This window comes from Gopherus evgoodei, chromosome 10 (genome assembly GCF_007399415.2).
Source record: "Gopherus evgoodei ecotype Sinaloan lineage chromosome 10, rGopEvg1_v1.p, whole genome shotgun sequence".
In the NCBI taxonomy this organism is placed as follows: Eukaryota; Metazoa; Chordata; order Testudines; family Testudinidae; genus Gopherus; species Gopherus evgoodei.
The window spans coordinates 25,662,555-25,682,482 of record NC_044331.1 but is presented as its reverse complement, the minus strand read 5'-3'; the positions used below and the strand labels follow the sequence as shown (position 1 = coordinate 25,682,482).

At 43.4% G+C, this 19,928-nt stretch overlaps 4 protein-coding genes across 17 annotated transcripts in view; 3 read left to right on the top strand and 1 right to left on the bottom strand.

The window, feature by feature from the left end:
• The window catches only part of CCPG1 (cell cycle progression 1), a 60,190-nt gene extending 58,764 nt beyond the window's left edge, over positions 1–1,426 (top strand). For 10 of the 11 annotated variants that reach the window (XM_030576726.1, XM_030576727.1, XM_030576722.1 and 7 more), the window contains one exon: positions 689–1,426. In XM_030576726.1, the coding sequence (XP_030432586.1) occupies positions 689–872 (184 nt within the window). In that variant the 3' untranslated portion in view covers positions 873–1,426. The remainder of the gene's footprint in view (positions 1–688) is intronic. The other variant, XM_030576728.1, reaches the window with a different exon arrangement.
• Positions 1,286–16,039, bottom strand: PIGB (phosphatidylinositol glycan anchor biosynthesis class B). Of its 2 annotated transcripts, none has more exons than XM_030576734.1 (12): positions 15,768–16,039; positions 14,094–14,229; positions 13,578–13,695; positions 12,394–12,498; positions 12,063–12,193; positions 10,944–11,084; positions 10,390–10,441; positions 8,749–8,960; positions 6,122–6,186; positions 3,549–3,762; positions 2,594–2,771; positions 1,286–1,979 (listed from the first exon to the last, which is right to left on the bottom strand). In XM_030576734.1, exons 1-12 carry the CDS (start codon positions 16,015–16,017, stop codon positions 1,860–1,862), a joined length of 1,722 nt encoding a protein of 573 aa, XP_030432594.1. In that variant the 5' UTR covers positions 16,018–16,039; the 3' UTR covers positions 1,286–1,859. The 2 variants fall into 2 exon arrangements, with proteins under 2 accessions (XP_030432594.1, XP_030432595.1); XM_030576735.1 differs by having other exon boundaries at positions 10,944–11,003.
• On the top strand, positions 15,392–18,970 carry PIGBOS1 (PIGB opposite strand 1). Of its 3 annotated transcripts, none has more exons than XM_030576751.1 (2): positions 15,392–15,477; positions 18,589–18,970. In XM_030576751.1, the coding sequence occupies exon 2, from the start codon at positions 18,673–18,675 to the stop codon at positions 18,832–18,834; it is 162 nt and encodes a 53-aa protein (XP_030432611.1). In that variant the 5' UTR covers positions 15,392–15,477; positions 18,589–18,672; the 3' UTR covers positions 18,835–18,970. The 3 variants fall into 3 exon arrangements, with proteins under 3 accessions (XP_030432611.1, XP_030432609.1, XP_030432610.1); XM_030576749.1 differs by lacking the exon at positions 15,392–15,477 and adding an exon at positions 16,090–16,175; XM_030576750.1 differs by lacking the exon at positions 15,392–15,477 and adding an exon at positions 17,749–17,853.
• RAB27A (RAB27A, member RAS oncogene family) overlaps positions 16,093–19,928 on the top strand; it is a 95,615-nt gene continuing 91,779 nt past the window's right edge. Inside the window, exon 1 of the mRNA XM_030576739.1 lies at positions 16,093–16,175. The gene's annotated coding sequence lies outside the window, so the exon portion shown is untranslated. The remainder of the gene's footprint in view (positions 16,176–19,928) is intronic.

The following is a 19,928-nucleotide window of genomic DNA, read 5'->3' as shown; positions in this document are numbered from 1 at the left end:
TTTCTAATATTTTGATTTCTCATGACTTACTCTTTTATTTGTTTTTCTGTGGTCTGAATGAGACTAAAACATCTGTTTACTGGTACAGGCATTTAATTTTTAAATGTATTTAGTGATTCTTCGTTATTTATCACTACTGGTGAGAATATTAGGCAAAGTAAGACTGTATACCCTTTTGCTTCAGAAGTGTGGGATGTGAGACTGTAATACAAGGATAAAATTCCTTGGAGTTCTTGTAATATCAAAAAACGCAAAAGATGAGCTACAACAGTTTGTTAACAGCACACTCCAGTCCTCCACCTAAGTCCTTGTATTATGTGTGTACACATGCACACACAGACATATTATGGTGCAGATGTTTCTATTTGAAACTTGGTTTGCGTATGTTCCAAATGTCTTCATGTAAGAGTTTTGTTCAGTCCTAACCAGCATTGTGTTCCCTGCAAGTCAAGCAGAGTGGTGTGGTATGGAAATTTGCACTGGAGCTTATTTACTCTGACCCTACCTATGGCTTTGGGTAGCCTATTTTGAGAGTACTACGTACATACTTTAAAAAAAAATTAAATAAAATACATCAACTGTAACTCTTCTTTGAGAACTGGTAGAGAAATAATAATAATCATGTATGTAATTGATTTTATTAAGATATTTTCAACAGCTCTAACCAAGTTTTGTTTACTCCTTTCAGTCGATCTGCTAAAAGGCCTGCTTTCACGCAATCTGAAAGTTCCAGACCTGAAAAACAAACTCAGAAGCAACACCAACGTAATAAGAGAGAAGGTAAATGGCATAAACACAGTCGCACTAATGGAAGACACATGGCAAACCTTGAAATAGAATTGGGGCAGTTACCCTTTGATCCAAAATATTAAGTAATTTGTGTATGGTAAAATCAGGAAGATACAAGTAGATAATTTCTAGTGGTTCCTCAATGGAACTAATTGCTTTTCAACAAAACTGCAAGGTGCAAGTGTTTCTTCATACAGATTGATTTTTACCCTGTTGTTCAAAAGCATCAGTCAAACTTCCTAACTCGCATTTTCTCTAATGTTGCTTTACTGTTCTTTGGAAATGATTTTGGTTGTAGTTGTACTGTTATGGAAACTAGGTGTGTTGTGACTTGTGTGAAAAATAGGCTTAATTGCATTCCATTAGTATAGTTCAAAATTGAATCATCCATAAGGTACACTAATTAACATGGTTTGGTGTACTAACTTCATCTCATCCTTCAGAAAGTAGATCTAAATTATGGCAATGTTTTGTAGTCTTATACTTGCTTCTTGTCTTTTTTTGGGGGTTCAAGAGCCTGTTGACTTATGAAGAATTTGCTGTGCTGCATTCTAATCAGCTTGCTGACATATGCACTTGAAATTTCTTGCACATCTGGATATTGTGGAAGAAAAATAAAGAGACCTTGTGGGTAAAAGTCTTTATTCATAAACAAACAAATTTAGCATAGGTGTACAGTCCCATAGAGGTTATGAAGTCTTATTTTACTCTCCTCCTCTAAATCACAAATGTCACACAGTAGCTGTTGGTGTTCTGTTAATTATTTATAAATGTCCTAAGACAGATGAACCTTGTTTTTTTCCCTCCCCTTTTAACACCAAGAGATGAGATGAGAATATTGCCACTGAAGTTCCACTTTTCCACCAGTGAAGAAGCATCACTCAACATGTTACGTCCAGTATAATCCTTATCTACTGGCTGTAAATTTGAGCCAGACCTGTCAATTTTGCTTACTTTTTTTCAAGTATCACTGCCCTCTGTTCTGTACTAGAAGGCTGTTTAGCCAAGACACCACTGTACAATACTGAATTCAGTTGGTCCCAGTTCAGAAACTGATCTTGAAGCATGCTTCATTTCACCCTCCTTGTGTAGACATATATGTGGCTTCCAATTCGTCCCTGGGGCATATGGGTGTGAAAGACAGTAGTTGTTCTCTCGTAACCGTTTAAGACAAGAAACGATGATATTTCCTGTAAATAAATACACTTTTGTTTCCAAACAGTCCGACATTTTTATACTGGTGGGGTACAGAACTGTGTTCCTAAACTTCTATTAAACCAACCACTCAGCTACCCATGGAAGTTAGGTTCTGTCTTGTGGGAAGGAGAAATACCAACCATACCATATCATGACCCTTGGGGTTAGAGTGAAATCTTGGTCACCTCCCCCTGCCCCCTACCTTGAGTAAATGGACTTTACAGAAGGGTTGAAGGGGAAGAAATTCTGCTGATTGCAGGCTGCTTTGCTTACTTCATACCCATAAAGTCACTCAATGCAAACCATGTAGGTTGTGTCTGTGCACCTCAAACTTGCCTTGGTGCTGTTTTGAAGATAGCTGCCTCACAGCAGTACTTTATGGCATGAAGGATTTGCTGGGTACCCATGCATGCCCTTTCTGGGATCTTTCCCTTCACTACAGTGACACAATAGTAGCTATACTGTATTTTGGGCAAATGTTCAAGTTATACATTTTTAAAGGCTAAAGAACATTTTCAAAGCTGCAATTTTAGCTCTCCCTTCTATTTCTTGTGAAAATTTGTGTTCTTAGCCTGATCTAGATAAAGTTAACTTGCAATTAACGTACCTGTTCTAGCACACTGAAGAAGACCAAGTGAGTAGGTAATGTACCATTGCAAAACTCCTCATTAAGCCACTTGAGTGGATTAGAGTAAAATATATCTGCTTCGTCAAGATAACTCTCTTTTCCAGTTAGGTCTGGAGGACATCGAAGGAATCTCATTGGTAGAGGACAGTGAACGTGGCTAGGAGGGGGGAAAAAAATGCTTGAGATCCAGTGTTAAGTGATCACTTTAGATCTTAGTTTCAATTAAGGATGCTATATTGTAGACTGTAAAACTTCTTATTTTCCCATTATCAGTAGGTGCATCTTTCCCTTCTGTGCTAGATACATAAGGTTTTTCTCATCTCTATTTCAAATAAGCATACAGAAAGTAAAATGAGGTGTCAGTAGTGAGTGTAGTTTCAACTGGAGAGGTTCATAGAAAGCAATAATCCACAATCTGATTTATTTTAGATTTTAATAGCGAAAAGACCATCCTGAGTGACCTCAGTCCTTTATTGGAGCACACTTTGAAAATAACATTATGTTGTGTTAATCCTTTAATTTTTTTATGTATCAGGATGTGTTACATAGTTCTGGAAGAGTTACTTTAGTCATGTCATACATAATAGTTCTATCTGTTAACCTGGTAGCAGAAGTCAAGGAAATAAGCATTAAATCTTGACTCCCTGCAGTAGTTAAATATTGGAGAAGGAGTGAAGCAATGCAAACTGCTAGGGCAAACATCTGTCTAACACTAAGCTGTTTTGGTAAAACAGGAAAAAATGCAGATGCTGGGTGGAGTAAACAATATGAAAGATTCACTTTTCCTATTTATTATTTCATACAGAGTTAAGACAGACTGAACAATTTGGTAATAGATGCACATTATCCCGCAAATAATTCAATATATTTGAGGGGGGGAAATTGTAATACTAAAGCTTCTCAAGCATACAAATTGTATTAGCTACTTTATTACCTGTAAAAAGGAGTAGAGTGGCATGGCATCATTACAAATACAGAAGCCCATGATTGGTTAGAAGAATTGTTACAGAGCTGCTGCATATGAATCATGACATCAAGAGAGCCACGCTGGTGAATCAAACCCATGTACAGGGCTGGGAGTAAATTTGATAAAAGCAGGAAGGTTATTGCTGATTTCTTCCATGTTTTCAATTGTTTAAGAGAATATCCTAAAGTGAGAAATATAAAATAGTTAAGCAGATTAGCAAGCGTTAACTATTTCTACAGCTCTCTTTTGACATAATGCAACTTACTGAAAATTGATTAGTCATGGTTAAATTAGAAGCAAAACAGTTCCTTGTTTTGAAATAGTCAAAGTCACTGCCCACTCCAGTTTTTTTGTTTAGAATGGAAAGAAGGGGCATGTTTCATATGGATTCCACACTCTAAAGCGGTGGTCCCCAACCCCGCCAGCCGAAGGACCACTGTGGCGGTGGAGCACTCGCCGAAATGCCTCCGAATTTCGGTGGCGATGCCTCTTGATGATGTCGCTTACCGTCGACAAGCGACGGCATCGAGAGGTGTCCCCACCGAAATTTGGGAGCGACACCTCTTGCAGACGTCACTTGTCAACAGCAAGCAGTGTCATCGAGAGGCGTTGCTGCCGAAATTCGAGGGCGACGCCTCTCGATGACATCACTTGTCGGCGACAAGCATCATCATCGAGTGGCGTCCCTGCCAAAATGCCACAGCGGCATTTTGGAGGGTGCTCTCCCAGGGGCCAGGACGTGGGCGCATTAAGATGCCCCCGCGGGTGTCATGGCGCCCGCGGGCACCGCGTTGGGGACCCCTGCTCTGAAGTTAATGAGAGATTAAGCCCTTGAACCTATTTTGTAATTCAGAACTGCAATTAGGGCAGGTTCTCCCAAGCCAGTGCTTAATTTTTCTAGGCTTGTATTTAATTCCATAGGGTGGGAAATCATTTAAGAAGAGGACAGTGAATCAGTTTGAACAAATAAGTGAAGACTGTTACTGAAGTATCTGGTTCAAGTGTCACAGGAAGGGCAGTGCACAACATACTTCCCACTGTCAGTAATATGGTTCTCTGGTCTCTCCAACACTTAAAGGCCTGAAGCAAGTCACTGTACTCCAAATGAATTGCTGCTGTAGCAAGGGAAGTGGGTTAAGTGCTAAGTAATGCTTCAGCAGCTCTGGGATGAAGGGAAAAAAACAGCAGGGAGCTTCAAAATTACAGTGACGGGTGTTGACTTTTTATCAGAAGCTACCTTTCTGCAGTGAAGTGGGCTGTTAACAAAAAGCAAGATGGTATAAAACACCTGACTAGGACCTTGTCTACAAACTTAAGATGAACTAGTTCAACTTCTATCAGTTTTTAAATTGACTTTGTTAAACTAGGGCAACTCCTGTGTAGACATTCTTATTTAAGCTTAAATCATGATTATTTTAGTTACAGCTATTTCTAATGAATGCAAACGAAACCAAAATAAGCCTCACTTAAACTGAAATAAGAGTGTCCACCCAAGGTTGCCCTGGTTTAAATAAAGCTGTGTAAAATTAAACTGGTGCAACTTTCCGTGTTAACGAGTCCCAAAAATCTATTCTTTGTAATTTTGCTCAGCTTTCATGGCTTTTGTGATATTGTTTCACCAGGGTCCTCGTTATCCTTATGGCTTTAGATCAGGGGTGGGCAAACTTTTTGGCCCAGGGGCCACACCTGGGTATAGAAATTGTATGGCAGGCCATGAACACTCACGAAATTGGGGTTGGGGTGTGGGCTCCGGGGTGGGGCCAGAAATGAGGAATTCAGAGTGCAGTAGGGGGCTCTGGGCCGGGGATGAGGGGTAGGGTAGGGGCTCTGGGGTGTAGGACGGTGCTCCAGGCTGGGACTGAGGGGTTCGAAGGCCAGGAGGGATATCAGGAATAGGGTCAGGGGTGGGGCTCAGGATGAGGAGTTTGGGGTGCAAGAGGGTGCTCCGGGCTGGGACCAAGGGGTTTGGAGGGTGGGAGGGAGATCAGGGGTGCAGGTTCAGGGCAGCACTTACCTCACGCAGCTCCTGGAAGCAGCAGCATGTCCTCCATGCAGCTCTGCTGCTAGCTGCCCTGTCCACAGGCGCCACCCCTGCAGCTCCCATTGGCCGCAGTTCCCGGCCAATGGGAGCTGTGAGGTCGGGGCTTGGGGCAGGGGCAACTTGTGGAGCGGAGCCCCTTGGCTGCCCCTATGTGTAGGAGCTGGAGGGGGAACGTGCTGCTGCTTCTGGGAGCCATGTGGAGTGGCCCCAGACCCTGCTCCCCAGCGTGATCTTGAGGCCCAGATTAAAACGGCTGGCAGGCCGTAGTTTGCCCACCCCTGCTTTAGAGGTAACATTTAGCGGTGCACCTAGACAATAGTTGCTCCTGCCCCTCTGATTCAATCTGTTTGGTGGAGCTGTACGTGAACAGAAGACTAATTCTAAACAAGCTATGGTTAGCATGCAACTTGACCATAACTAATCTACAGCCTATATTTCATGTAAAAAAGTTTCTACAGCAGGGTAATCACCACACAACATTTAAAATCCAAGTGCTTACCACAAAACACCATGCAAAATGGCAGTACGGGATAGATAAACCTGAATTCTTTGTGGCTCAACGTGCTGTAACAAAACAGGTATGGTACTACTGAAATAAAGTTATATAAATCACAGGTTTGTTGACAATTCAGTAGCATGTAGGGATAGAAAAGACACCTTTAACAGATTTTTTAAAAACTGAGTAGTAAGCCTCCTCTTCACAGTCCCGACTGGAGGCTTCTGCTCTATTATCCAACTACTGCATTATCTGAATCCGTTCCTTGCACCCCAGCATGAAATGTATGGGGCACGGGAAGGGATTCAGTTAATGTGGTGGTTCAAATAATAGTGTTTTAGAGAACAGGAGCATACTGCACCTGCAAACAAACTACCATTTTCCAGGAATCTTACTAACATATGCCAGTTGCCTCCAACAGACAGATAAGGAGGAGCATTCAGTCACCTCTCTTACATGAAGAAAGTAGTACAATAAATATCATGCTTGACTATTGTGATGTTAATCACATACTGCTTACAGGTAGATGTTTTTACACCCTGGCAATGAACATGCTAAAATCTAGATCAGTGTTTCCCAAACTTGGGATGCTGCTTGCGCAGGAAAAGCCCCTGGCGGGCCAGGCCGATTTGTTTACCTGCCACGTCCGCAGGTTCAGCCAATCGCAGCTCCCATTGGCCGCGGTTCACTGCTCTAGGCCAGTGGGGGCTGCGGGAACAGCGGCTAGTACGTCCCTTGGCCTGCGCCGCTTCCAGCAGCTCCCATTGGCCTGGAGCAGTGAACCGCAGCCAGTGGGAGCTGTGATCGGCCCGCCAGGGGCCTTCCCTACACAAGTGGCGTTCCAAGTTTGGGAAACACTGATCTAGATCATAGTTAGTACTTTACTAATTTTGTGACTGGGCAACAAAACAGTAGATAAAATTCAGTGCTGATAAATGCAAAGTCATGCACATTGGAAAACAATCCCAACTATACAAACAAAGTGATGGGGTCTAAGTTAGTTGTTACTGCTGAAGAAAGAGATCATGGAGTCATTGTGGATAGTACTCCGAAAACATCTGCTAAATATGCAGGAGCAGTCAAAAAAGCTAATCATGTTAGGAACCATTAGGAAAGAGATAGATAAGACAGAAAATATCATAATGCCACTCTATAAATCCATGATATGCCCACACCTTGAGTACTGCATGCAGTTCTGGTCTCCCCATCTCAAAGATATATTAGAATTGGAAAAGGTACAGAGAACGACAACAAAAATGGAGAAAGTAAATAAGGAAAATGTTATTTACCCCCTCACATAACACAAAAGCCAGGGGTCACCCAATGAAATTAACATGCAGCAAGTTTAAAACAAAAGGAAGTATCATGTGTCACAACGCAGTGTCAACCTGTGGAACTCTTTGTCAGGGGATGTTGTGAAGGCCAAAACTATAAAGAATTAGGTAAGTTCACGGAGGGTAGGTTCATCAATAGCTATTTATCAAGATATGGTCAGGGATGCAACCTGTAAGGAGAGACTGTTACCTTGTCATAAGCTGCTGCTCAAAATTCCAAGTGAGGAAGAGTGCTGGTGGTGAATCAAATGTTAGCTGGGCACACAACAACTATGGAGCCAAGATACATCTAAGCTAGGACAGCTGGGCACCATACTATTTATTACTCAATACAGTCCTATAACTTGTGGAGTCAGCCACAGGAGGCCCACCCCATTATACCTGGATCAAGTGATGTATAACTATCACAGTGGCTCCCATGCCAGCCCCTCCTGCAGGTAGTGCAGGGGGCATGATTGGGGCATCAGACTACTTTAACTTGTGCCAAAGGACTGGAGCCGTAGAGGATTGGGTCAGCACAAGGTAGTTTAAAACCATCTTTGCATCCCTCAGTTTTGAGTTGGACTAACGACTGATGTCACAACTGCGACCCAGTTACAAATTTTTTCTATATTTTATTAATACCATGTTCTGAAACAGGGGAAGGCCTTTAACATTGTTTGATATTTAAATAATCACTGTCACCTGTTTCACCTTCACATGGAACTGTGTTTCTACAGTGAGCTGTGTGTGAAGAGCCTGAACAAACTAATCCTCACTGCCATTTCTTATCCCCTGCGACCTTCACCTCTAGTTGTTGTCAAAATGACAAAAGACAGGACTGATTTTTATATTGTAGTAATATTTGACTTGCTCCATATGCAAGTCTTTACAGAAGATTTCAGAAACCTTGAGTGAAATTAAACAAAAGAATGTGATTTTCTTTAATAGGCCTCAGATAAACAAAACTTTCAAACTCATTCTGCTGCTGAAAGCAAACACCTTTTAGTGATTCAACAAAGTTTTCAATTTTGGTGCAATGCTCAATATGCTCTCTAATCATTTGCTGTGCCACCAGCAATAGTTTAGAATGATTCCATTAAGCCACTGTAGTAGGGTTAAACGCAGCTATGTCATACCATTGAGTAATTTATTGTAAAATATCTGGATAATTTGTTTAATTCATTGGACACTGCAATTTGAATGAAATTTTCTTTGCATTAATTTCAAAATTTTGTTCTAGAGAAAATAAGTTATGACTTGACTTTAAAAATAATGTGACTGGTTCAAAAGTTAATTACATCTAAGGGAGCTTACCTGTATACCAACACTGTCCAAACCACTACCACTAGAAGGATCCGATACCTCTTTGGTGCCTGGATGCAGCCGTGAATAAAGAAGGGTAGATGGGTGCCCAAAATAACCGGCAATCCCTGGGTCAAGTACCAATGCCAAGGATGAGAACCATAAAATGTCCCCAAATTCTGTAGCACATTAAACTTCAAGAATTTCAGCTGAACCAGTATCCACTGAAAGGTTAAAAAAAATGAATGAATGTTAAGTATGAAAACGTTAGATTAAGTCTGTCCGGGTCTGTTATGCAACACTGCCATTAAAGGATACTATGATTTACATTTTTACCTAAAAGCATTACAGCAAGTTTTTAAAGTAAAAACTATCTTGTGAAAGCAATTTAGTTACTTTCAGCAGTTAATACAAGTTACAAGCTTTATGGTTTGAAAGTTTTCTACTTTTCTATCATGGAGAACAGGCCGCTTATGCTGAACAAGACAAATGTGAAATGTTTTTAAAATCTACACACAACTGGTCTTATGTGGTCATTAACTGACTTCCACAAAAAGTACAGGTTCATCTTTTAGAGTTATTGAATCCTTTAAATGAGACACGGGTTGTCTACAGAACTTTTTTTTAAAAACCAGGGGCAGGATTCTCAAAATTGCTCAATGTTGGTATAATCTGCTCCTATTTAAGTTACTATTTACTTCAATGGAAGCAGTTAGATCAATGCTGAGCACTTCTGAAAATCCTACCCTAAATATTTTGTACATCCCTTCAAGCCCTATAGAATTCTCCTCTGCACACTTGAATATTGCTCTAATACTTCTCTGTTACCTCTGTAATGTCTCCTGCTTGGAAAAAACTTTTCTACATATTATATGACATTGGGTTAGATGGACAACTTCAAGTTTGCCAAAATTGTCCATCTTACAGTAATATTGGCAACAGTCATCAATATAATTTAACACTTCTTACCCTGAGAGCTGTGCATCTTTACCCACGTGAATGTTGAAAACATGCAGGATATGACTTTTGCTGATCATTGTTTTACATAATTGATGCTGTCTACAGAAAGCAGCTTTTGTAGGTAAGTATTAAACTGCCGAATACTTTATGGTAACACCAGATGTCAGAAATGAGAAGTTTCACAAGCAGGTTTACTAGGACAGTACTAAATAGGATCTGTAAATATTTATAGAAGCAAATAAATACCAAAACGCTACAACTGAGACATCCTAACAGAAATTAATGCTGAGCTAAGCATAACACTACAACTCTCCCAGAACGTAAGATATACTGCAGAGAATACCAGTGTAAAGTTTAGTTACTCTGTGCAACATTAAATTAACATGCAAATATCTCTGAACACTGACACTAAGTATCAGTGAATTGAGAAGCCACTGCATTGTTGGTCCTATTTGAAATGGCATTCTAGTGATTTAACGTAAGCATAGATATTAATGGCTAGAATTATACTCATAAGATTATAGGATACAGACAAATTGTTATTAGAGTTGATGCCAAAGGCAGAATGTACAGATCTCAAATCATTAAGACAGCGATAGCTCTGGAATTAGGAAAGTGTGGAACCATCTGCTCAAGTACAAAATTGTTAGAAATGCTTACAAATTTAATTTAAGACATTGTAAGGCAACTTACCTCACCAAAAAATACACGATCGATTATTAAAGAAATCCCTAGAGTGACCAATCTGCAAAAATCAAGAAAAAGTTCCTTGTATTACTGACATCTTCTGAAAGTTTAGATTACACATTTTTTCAGCTTGCCTCTATGATTTATTGTGTATGTGTCACTGTCCCCTAAACCAGTCACAGTTACTCAGAGTGAATCACCAATACTTAGCCTTTCTGGAACAACCACTGGTTGGCTTGGAGGTCCTCATATTTTCCCCTCATGAGCTCTTTCCATGAAACCACTGTCTTGTGAGGGATACACTGTGTTTGTGCAGGAAGCAAGCCCCTTCTCCAAACTGCTGCCACAGTATTTTATTCTTCACTTTTGCACATCTCCTTAAGTTGAAACATTCAGGAGATGTCCTGCCCCTGGCTACAGTCTTACTAGTTTAAAAAAAGGTAAATATTGCTAAGCAGAATGCTTAAATGAATCCTGTTAGTATGGTTTTAGATGGTAACGTATAATAGGTACTATTTAGTATACAGTGTCATTATTCACTGAATTAATAAAACACTTACCCTACTGGAATATAGGTGTATAGAACAAGGTCTACCTTCTTCTGTTCTTGCCAGAAATGCCTGAGCACCAAAGGTATCCATGGAATTACAGCAGTTGGACGAATAATAAATGCAAGTGCAACCAAAGTTAAATATTTGCAACTAGAAATGAAGAAAATATTAACAAAACAGTCAGAGTACAATTGCTAAATTGTACAGACTTAATTGCTTTTTCATTGACAGAGTATCACATTTTTCATGTCGTCATGTTTCTGGACACTGACTGAGGCAAGTACAGCATACAGACATCTGTACACACCTTTGCCTTTAACCTTGAATCTTTGGGTGCAAACACTGGCTTATTGGCTTGCTTCTATGAAAAAAATGTGTAGTAAATTAAACTATGAAAGACTAAGTATCTAACTAGAAAGTATATACAGGCTTTTAAAAAATTACTCAGTTCAAAATTAGTTAATACGCTGACTCTGAATACTTGTTTGGCTTGAGTAACCATCTTTCAGGTCCTTCCTAAATTCTCAAATTAAGTGTTTCTACACTGCCCTTAAGATGAAATTAATGTCCCCCATAGGTGATTATTTGGTTTGAATGAGGAACAGCAGAGTAGTCATTTTACACACCCACTACCATCCCCTGCAGATGTGCAGCAGCACCACCAGTTACCATTCCACTCAGGAACTAGAACAGCTGCAGTTTCTCCACAAAGTGAGGGGTTTGGGTTGCTGGATCGACTAAGGATTAGTTTCCTATGGCCCCATCCCCAACAGCTTATTTGGAACCAGCACAAAAAACTCTTGGCACACAGAGAACTTGCAGGTGTTCCATCTATGCAGTCTTGCCTTGAGGCTTAACTGGTTTGCATGCCACTGCACTGAACCTTTGGATGAGTTTCACCCTCAGTAACAAAAGGAATAGTTATCTTCCACATTATCTTTATACAACTTGAATTAATCTTTCTAAATTCAAAAGCTGTGCACTTGTTCAGACAGATGTCAGGCATCAGGGAGGATAACAAAAAGGCAGGAAGTTTATATATGAACAGAAAGCATTATTTTAACAGTTGAATCCATTTTGATTATCCCAACCAAAGGTTACCAGTGTTGTTAGTGTAAATTCTCTCACCTACTCCTGGTCTTTGAGCCTTCCATTGGATAGTAGAAAAGAGCAAAGATGGTGAGAACAGTTTCCATGGTGTTTGTTAGAGTTCTGGTACAGCAATACCATGTAAACCAAGAGCACAACTGGCAAAGGTACTAAAAACAATTATTAACAACAGGGTATGGGGGGGGGGAAGTGTTAATACAATATTTGTATAGCCTTTAATGAAAGTAGTGATAAACCTTTCAGACATTTAATAATATCATTAAACCATTTCTTAAGTTCTGCAGTACACTGTATGCTGAAATACTATAAGGCCCATACACAAGACATGTATTTCAAGGCTGAGACTCACCACCCACTTTGCTGTTTCCGCATTGTCTAGATGTCTCACTAATGAGTAAAGCTTTACGTCTGCTAGAGCTGACAGAACTGCTTGCACAAGTCTAGGGATCCAAATCTACATTAACCAAAAAAAAAAAAAGAAAAGAGAAAGTTTACTTATTTTTCTGACTCTTGTTTCTGAAGCCCCTATTAACTCCCAAGTTTAATTGCAATATATAAAACTAGGAGATTCTTGAAACATCAATCCACTGAGGAAACTAAAAGTATATGACACTCCTCTGTATGTTTTGATGGAAAGCTCTTATTTTAAATACTGTAGTCCTAGAGAAAGATGAGTCCAGAGTTTCTATTAAAATCAATCAAAGACAGCGAGTGAATTTGACATTCAATTGAAAGTTTCCAGAAACTCAAGGCAGCACTTTCAAAATTGTTCCACAATAATGTAACTCATCTTTAAATGAAGTTGATGGGAGTTTTATTCATTATCTTCAATGGAAGCAGAGTTATGTCAATACTGAGGGCTTTTGAGAAAAACCTACCCTCAGATTCTGTTCAGTTGTTAGTTATTTGAAGTACCTGGTCCTATACTTGCAGCCAAAGTAATCTGCTAATTAAAGAGCTACTGAGTAAATCATGTTCTGAGTCTAATGGCTAAGGATATGGTTTAATCACGGACGTCACGAATTCCATGACTTTAATAAACCTCTGTGGCTACTTTGGCTGCAGTGGGGAAGGGAACTATCAGCCCCTCCCCTTCAGTCCCCTCACTCCATTATTTGTACTAAAAAGTCATGGGCAGTTTGCAGGCTTCCATGAATTTTTGTTTATTGCCCGCCCCCTGTCTGTGACTTTTACTAATAACCATGACAAAATGTTAACCTTACTAGTGGTACAACACTATCTTCTTTGACATTTGAAGAGGTTGATAGAGGGCAAGAATCACCATCTACAGTCTTCAGCCCCACTCCTGCCACTGCAGCCATGCAAGTGGACCCTTGTGCCCAGGCAGAGCCACATTAACTTAATTGAAACTTCATGCACTGGCAACTGTTTCACTCACATGGATCCAATGGCCAGACCAGAGTCTTTCATTTTACGTGGAGGGCAGTTAAATTTCCTACCTACAATGCTTTGAAATTAAATTAATTGTTTAGTAGTAGCTGGACTTTTAAAAAATATTTCCTTTATACTTACCAGCAGCTGAACATCATCGTTTGCCAGTAGCTGTAAAACTCTGTAGATAGTTGCAAAGAGTAATGGGTATGAATAACCCCTTAAACCTTCTGCCCACTCCCAGGTCAAGTAGCCATAATTAGTAATATTAAGGATATTTAAAGAACTTAAAAGTTTTCCTGTTAGTGTTCTGCTTATTCTCAGGATTTCCTGATTCTATGTCAAAAATCTTATTCCATGGCCATTGTCAATTAGTGATTTCTGCCAATGGTCATATTAATTTCTCACTGCCAGGGAAACCTCTAGCTTAACACTCCTCCTACCAAAAAAGGGACAGTGGTAGTGACATAGCTCCAGAAAAGTTACTGCGATATAAAAGCATGGAGCCGAGAGAGCATTATTGGGGCAATAAAAGTCATCATAAAGAGATGTTATTACAGTATTAAGGACACAATTACAACAAAATGAAAAAGTGAGCACACTTAGTTCAGTTCTAGAAAGATTCCACTCATTTTAACTTCAAAAAGCAAAGGATATTTGAAAACCATATGATGTGCAACTTCAAGTGACTGCCAGTATTCATCTGGAACAAAGCTTGTCTGGACTAAAAAGCAGTTAAGTACTCGCAGAGTTATGGTAAACAAGACCAGATAAATGTTTTCGCCAAAAAGCTCTGAGAAAGCAAAACATTAGTTTGGAGAAAGTCCCTGTTATAGTCACTGAAATAATAATTGCTTATGGCTACTGATGATTGAACAAAGGCATTCTCTTTAAAATGATAGCTTTGAACTGTATTGTAGCCTGATCTTAGAAGTTAGATATATGGTAGCATTTTTTAACAACTTTCATTATAAGAAAAAATACACATCATACTTAATCTTTCCTCAAGAAGTTCCATCATTTTATGTCCCATTTTGCTATTTGCACTTTAACAGCATTATTCCTCACAGCCTCCAGTTTGATTCCATGTTGAAGTCTTAAATGATTGCAAACTACTGTATCATCAAATCAACTGCAGTGACTGAAGAAGGATCCAAATTTAAACTGAATTTAGTGAGAACTTTTCAACCAAGTACCTTGGACAGTTATTAGTGAGAAGAAAGTCGTTAATGCCCCCCCCCTTTTTTTTTAATATATAAAAGCTGAGATTCCAGAAAAGAGAGCAACTAGAGAGAGAGAGAGAGAGAGAGAGAGAGAGAGAGAGAGAGAGAGAGAGAGTGTAAGTCACTGGCTCTCAAGTTTGTAAACATGAACGCAATGTAACTGCTGTAGTAGTGTCTGATTTTGCAGAATCTGCAAAACTGGCTGAGGGGGTGAGTAGTCCTGTTCATTTCACTGGTTACTGACTCTGATGTCCATTTGAATTAACTAACTATTTCACAATTGATCAAAGCATGTAAGAAAGGTGAGGAATGGATGGAGGACACTGGGAGCAACCAAAAAAGTGTTACTTTCCCAAGGTTCCAGTGGTACCAATGTTCTTCAGAGTCCCCCTGCTATAGGGTCAGTTATGGTAGCCTCCTTCTTCCCGAGCAATGATGGCAGCAGAATGACACCTTTAGGGGCCTAATCTGCTCTGGCGGTGATTGCCAGGTCAGGCTGCTCCTTCCCTTACTGCCACTAGCTGCAACTGCTGGCTCCTCCCCTCTGCTGGAGGCTGTCCACAAGCTCAACTCAAGCACATCAGCTATACAGTCTTCTCCAGTTTCTCTTTACAAATGTGAACTAGAAGCTTTTTAACGTAAAAGATTAGATTCTAATATTACTTGACTTTCGGAACATGCTTTTCTTACGTCTTCATGTAATCATGGGTGTATCCTACCCTATCCTAACCAATGGTGAAGTCTAGCAGAACATATATACGAAGTTTTGAAGTGCACAATCTCTTGCAAATGACATCTCACGTTGGAGTCTCGAGGAGGTGAGTTTGCGGGCGGAGTTTCAGAAAGGACTGCTGCTTCCACCCCCTCCGCCCCTGGCAGAAAATACTTGCACACGCAACCTGGCGTAATTAAGAAGCCCCTTGGGTTCCTCCCACTTGCCCAACTAACAAGAAGAGAATGCAGGCAGCAGGCCTACTCTTGGCTGGGAGGGCGCCGAGACCAACCCCCGCCCAAGCAGCCGGTGGGGCACAGCCTGCCCGGGATCAGAGGGCTCAGCCGGACACAGCTCTGCCTCCTCCATCGCCCTTCCCCCAGAGCTTCCCCTCACCTGGGCCCCGCTCCCCGCCGGCCCCCGGGGCAGCGCTGTACAGCGCAGATTTTCTCTTGCGGAGCCGCACGGTGTCGGCACTGCGGCTCCGGCGGCGGAGGAAGAACCCGCCCTCAGCCCCCGCCTGCATATCGGACTGAGCCTCGAGGCCTACCGGCCCCCTCTCGCGTCCGCATTGGGCGGAGCCAGAGTGATGCTCGGGGGCGAGGCTGCGGCCATGCCGGAGCTTTCGGGGGCTGGGTGAGCGCATGTGCGGAGTAGTTAGGGGCGGGCGTTGGGATAAAATTCAGCGGGATGAGAGAGTCTGTCCCTAGGGGCGGGGGCCAGGCGCTGTACTTCCGGCGGTTTGTCTGGCCTACGGAGGTTTCATCCCTCTGGTTTAATCGGTTCGACTAAGGGGCCTCGGAGGTAAGGCGGCGCGCGCGGCGGGAGGGGTTTGCAGGGCCGGGCTCTGGGCAGGGAGCTGGGGGCTGATGTTTCTCTATCCGGCCCCTGATTGATGACGGGGACGGGGGTGGGGTGTCTGTGCCCCCCGTCAGCTATGCTGAAGCCTGCTCGGGGCGTGCGGCTCCCCCAACAACTGCCCCCCGCCTCCGTGCCCTTCCTTGGCTGCCCGCGGGTGGGGCTGAGCTCGGGCCATGGGGCGCCGCCCCCTCGTTCTCCCTCCGCTGCTCAATCCTGCCCGGTCTCGTGGGAGGGCGAAGGGCCGCGGGAAGCGCCTCTCCCGCACGCTGCCTGCCCTTCGGGAAGCTGGGCGCTCTGGTCTTGAGGCGCCTCTCGGGTTTCAGCTCTGCAGTGCCCGGCGATCTCAGCGGTTTCCGTGCACAGCTCTCTGCTGCCTGCCCTGCCTGGGTAGTCCCGCCGCTGGCGTCTGGAAAGAGCTGGTGGTTCGTGGCCCCGAGCCTTAAACCATGAGCGCCTGTCACCGAGGCGCTGGTAACAGGGATTTCAGGTAGCACTACTGTCAGTTACACCTAGTGACCAATACTTAGGGCTTGTCTACATCAGAAAGTTGCAGCGCTGGTGAGGGAGTTACAGCGCTGCAACTTTGAAGGTGTACACATCTGCAGGGCATCACCAGCGCTGCAACTCCCTGTTTGCAGCGCTGGCCGTACTCCCGTTTTGTCTCGGGTGTAGAGGATCCAGCGCTGGTGATCCAATGTAAACACTTACCAGCGCTTTTCTTGACCTCCGTGGAAGGAGGAAGCCTCTGGTAATCAAGCTGGTCTCCTTCCCCAGCTTGCTCTCGTGTTCCCGGAACCCCGAGCAAGCAGGTCTCCTTCCCTGCGGTTTGCAGGGGGGTTCGGGAACGCGAGAGCAAACCGGGAAAGGAGACCAGCTTCGCCGCGGTTTGCTCTCGCGTTCCCCGAACCCCGAGCAAGCAGGTCTCCTTCCCTGCGGTTTGCAGGGGGGTTCGGGAACGCGAGAGCAAACCGCGGCGAAGCTGGTCTCCTTTCCCGGTTTGCTCTTGCGTTCCCCGAACCCCGAGCAAGCAGGTCTCCTTCCCTGCGGTTTGCAGGGGGGTTCGGGAACGCGAGAGCAAACCGCGGCGAAGCTGGTCTCCTTTCCCGGTTTGCTCTCGCGTTCCCCGAACCCCGAGCAAGCAGGTCTCCTTCCCTGCAGTTTGCAGGGGGGTTCGGGAACACGAGAGCAAACCGGGAAAGGAGACCAGCTTCGCCGCGGTTTGCTCTCGCGTTCCCCGAACCCCGAGCAAGCAGGTCTCCTTCCCTGCGGTTTGCAGGGGGGTTCGGGAACGCGAGAGCAAACCGCGGCGAAGCTGGTCTCCTTTCCCGGTTTGCTCTTGCGTTCCCCGAACCCCCCCCTTGAAGCTGCCCAACAGCGCTGCAGTGTGGCCACATCTAACACCACTTGCAGCGCTGGTTGCTGTCAGTGTGGCCACTCTGCAGCGCTGGCCCTATACAGCTGTACTAATACAGCTGTAACAACCAGCGCTGCAAAATTTTAGATGTAGACATGGCCTTAGTGTATTGCCATTGAAAGCCGGATTGCCGTGAGCTAAGGCAGCGTGCCCCCGTGTGGGGGCATTGCCTCGGGGGAGACACTAACTGCGAACGGACACAGCAGTGTAAGTTCTCCTTATCCTGCCCTACTAACGCTGCTGTTGAAGGAGACAGTAATTGGCTTCAACTTTCTGAAGGGGAATTGAACTTCTGAAAAGTTTTGGGAAATGCTGAGAGAGTTTTCTACCATAATTTGTATGTGTTTATCATTTAACTATGGTAGTGCTTTACAGAATGGACAAACACATCCCCTGTTCTGAAGAGCTGACAGGCAAATGTGATCTATTGGATGATATTGGAGCTAGTACCCGTAAAAGCCTCAATCCTGTACTGGAGAGAGAGGAAAAAGACCTCCACGCTCCTGATCTTTTTGTATTACACAGTACAGAATGTGTGATCCAGCTCCTCCATGAAACCAAGAGAAACCTGCTTTTTACATGAAGCAGTATTTACAAGAAAGCAGCACTTCTATCTTACCATCAGTAACTGAACACCAGCTGTTAATCATGGTTGGAGTTCTTGCTCTGAAAAGTGGAACAGAGCCATAATTCTTATGCTGTCTCATTTTAGGTGCAAAATATAAATATTTATATTGGTCTTAGACCCATCTGTTTACAATTCAAATTGATTTAAGTGGAAATCGTGTGCATGGGTGATGGCAGCATATTTTTTTGTTTTTGTTTTGTATAGTAGCCCCTACCCAAAATAACTGATAGTCGCCTGTCCATACTTCATTCTTTTTAGACTGCAACAAACATTACAATGAGTAACAATTTACATTCACTTTCATTTATATGCAGATCTGAAGATTTTGCTTGGCTACTCAGATGTCTTTAGAGTATCTCTGAAGACAGGTGTGGCAAGTTACAGCTTTGGCTGTTAAAATGTATGGTAAAGTGCCATTACCACATATCTTTCTGGGGGCTCTCCTTGGAGTTGCAGGAGGATTCTACATCTATAAACCAATATTTGAACAATATCACAGAAAACAGAATAAATTAAAAGAAAAGCTGCAAGCACCAGAACTAGAAGAGAAGAAAGAATAGCAGAGATTACATGGAGCTGTTTGGACACTGTAAACTCTTGTTCTGAGATCAAAACAAAATGATAACGTAGTCTATTCTTCAAAATGAAACTGGTTTATCTTGATGAAGAATAAATATGCTTTTTAATTAATGTAAATGTGTTGTTTTCTAATATGGCCAGCTGCACATACATTGACCAAATCGCATTTGATTCCACTGACATTTTTCTTTAAAATTATAGGTTTCTAGTCTTATGCAAATTTAGAGTTAGATCTGTCACTCTGCTCGTAGTCCTAACCCCATTGGGAATAGAAAGCATACTTGTTGTACACCTCCACCCCGATATAACATGACCCGATATAACACGGGTTCGCATACAACACGGTAAAGCAGTGCTCCGGCAGATCGGTGCGTCAGCTCCCAGCCGGGGTGCTCCCCTTCCCACCGCTGGTGGGCGCGGGGAGGTTGGGGAAAGGACGCCCCCTGTACTCACCTGCGGCAGGAAGCGGAGTGCCGCGGCTGGGAGTTGGCGGAGTGGAGCGGGCTGGGGCCGTGCTGCTCTGCTTCCTGCTGCTGGTGAGTGTAGGGCCTTCCCCCTGTAACACACACACCCCAGTGACACGGCTGGGGCAGGGGCAAGGAAAGCAGAGCGGGCTGAGGCTGTGTCGCCGCACTTCCTACCACAGGTAAATGCGGGGGGTGTCCTTTTCCCAATCTCCCTGCACTCACTGGCAGTAGCGAAAGCGGATCAGCCTGGTCCCAGCCTACTCCACTCTGCCAGCTCCCAGCCGTGGCGCTCCGCTTCCTGCTGCAGGTGAGTACAGGGGGCGTCCTCTCCCCAACCTCCCCGCTATCACTAGCGGCAGGAAACTGGCAGAGTGGAGAGGGCTGGGGCCGGGCTGCTCCGCTTCCTGCCAATGCCAGTGAGTACCTGTCGGGGTGGAGTGTGTGCATAGGGGTCAGGGCAGTCAGGGGTTGGGTAGGGGGTACAGTCCTGGAGGTGATTAGAGACGGGTCTCTGGAGGGGCAGTCTGGGAACGAGCAGGGGGGCAAGTTCAATATAACACAGTCTCACCTATAGCACGGTAAGATTTTTTTGGCTCCGGAGGACCGCA

What these genes read in the sequence shown, in the direction of transcription:
- PIGBOS1 (XM_030576751.1), top strand. Translation starts at nt 18,673, where the DNA reads ATGTATGGTAAAGTGCCATTACCACATATCTTTCTGGGGGCTCTCCTT.
- PIGB (XM_030576734.1), bottom strand. Translation starts at nt 16,017, where the DNA reads ATGCGCTCACCCAGCCCCCGAAAGCTCCGGCATGGCCGCAGCCTCGCC. An exon ending in ACGATGATGTTCAGCTGCTG is followed by an intron (nt 12,499 to 13,577) that starts GTAAGTATAAAG and finishes TGGTTAATGTAG; the next exon opens with ATTTGGATCCCTAGACTTGT. An exon ending in TCTTCAGTGTGCTAGAACAG is followed by an intron (nt 1,980 to 2,593) that starts GTACGTTAATTG and finishes ATTTATTTACAG; the next exon opens with GAAATATCATCGTTTCTTGT.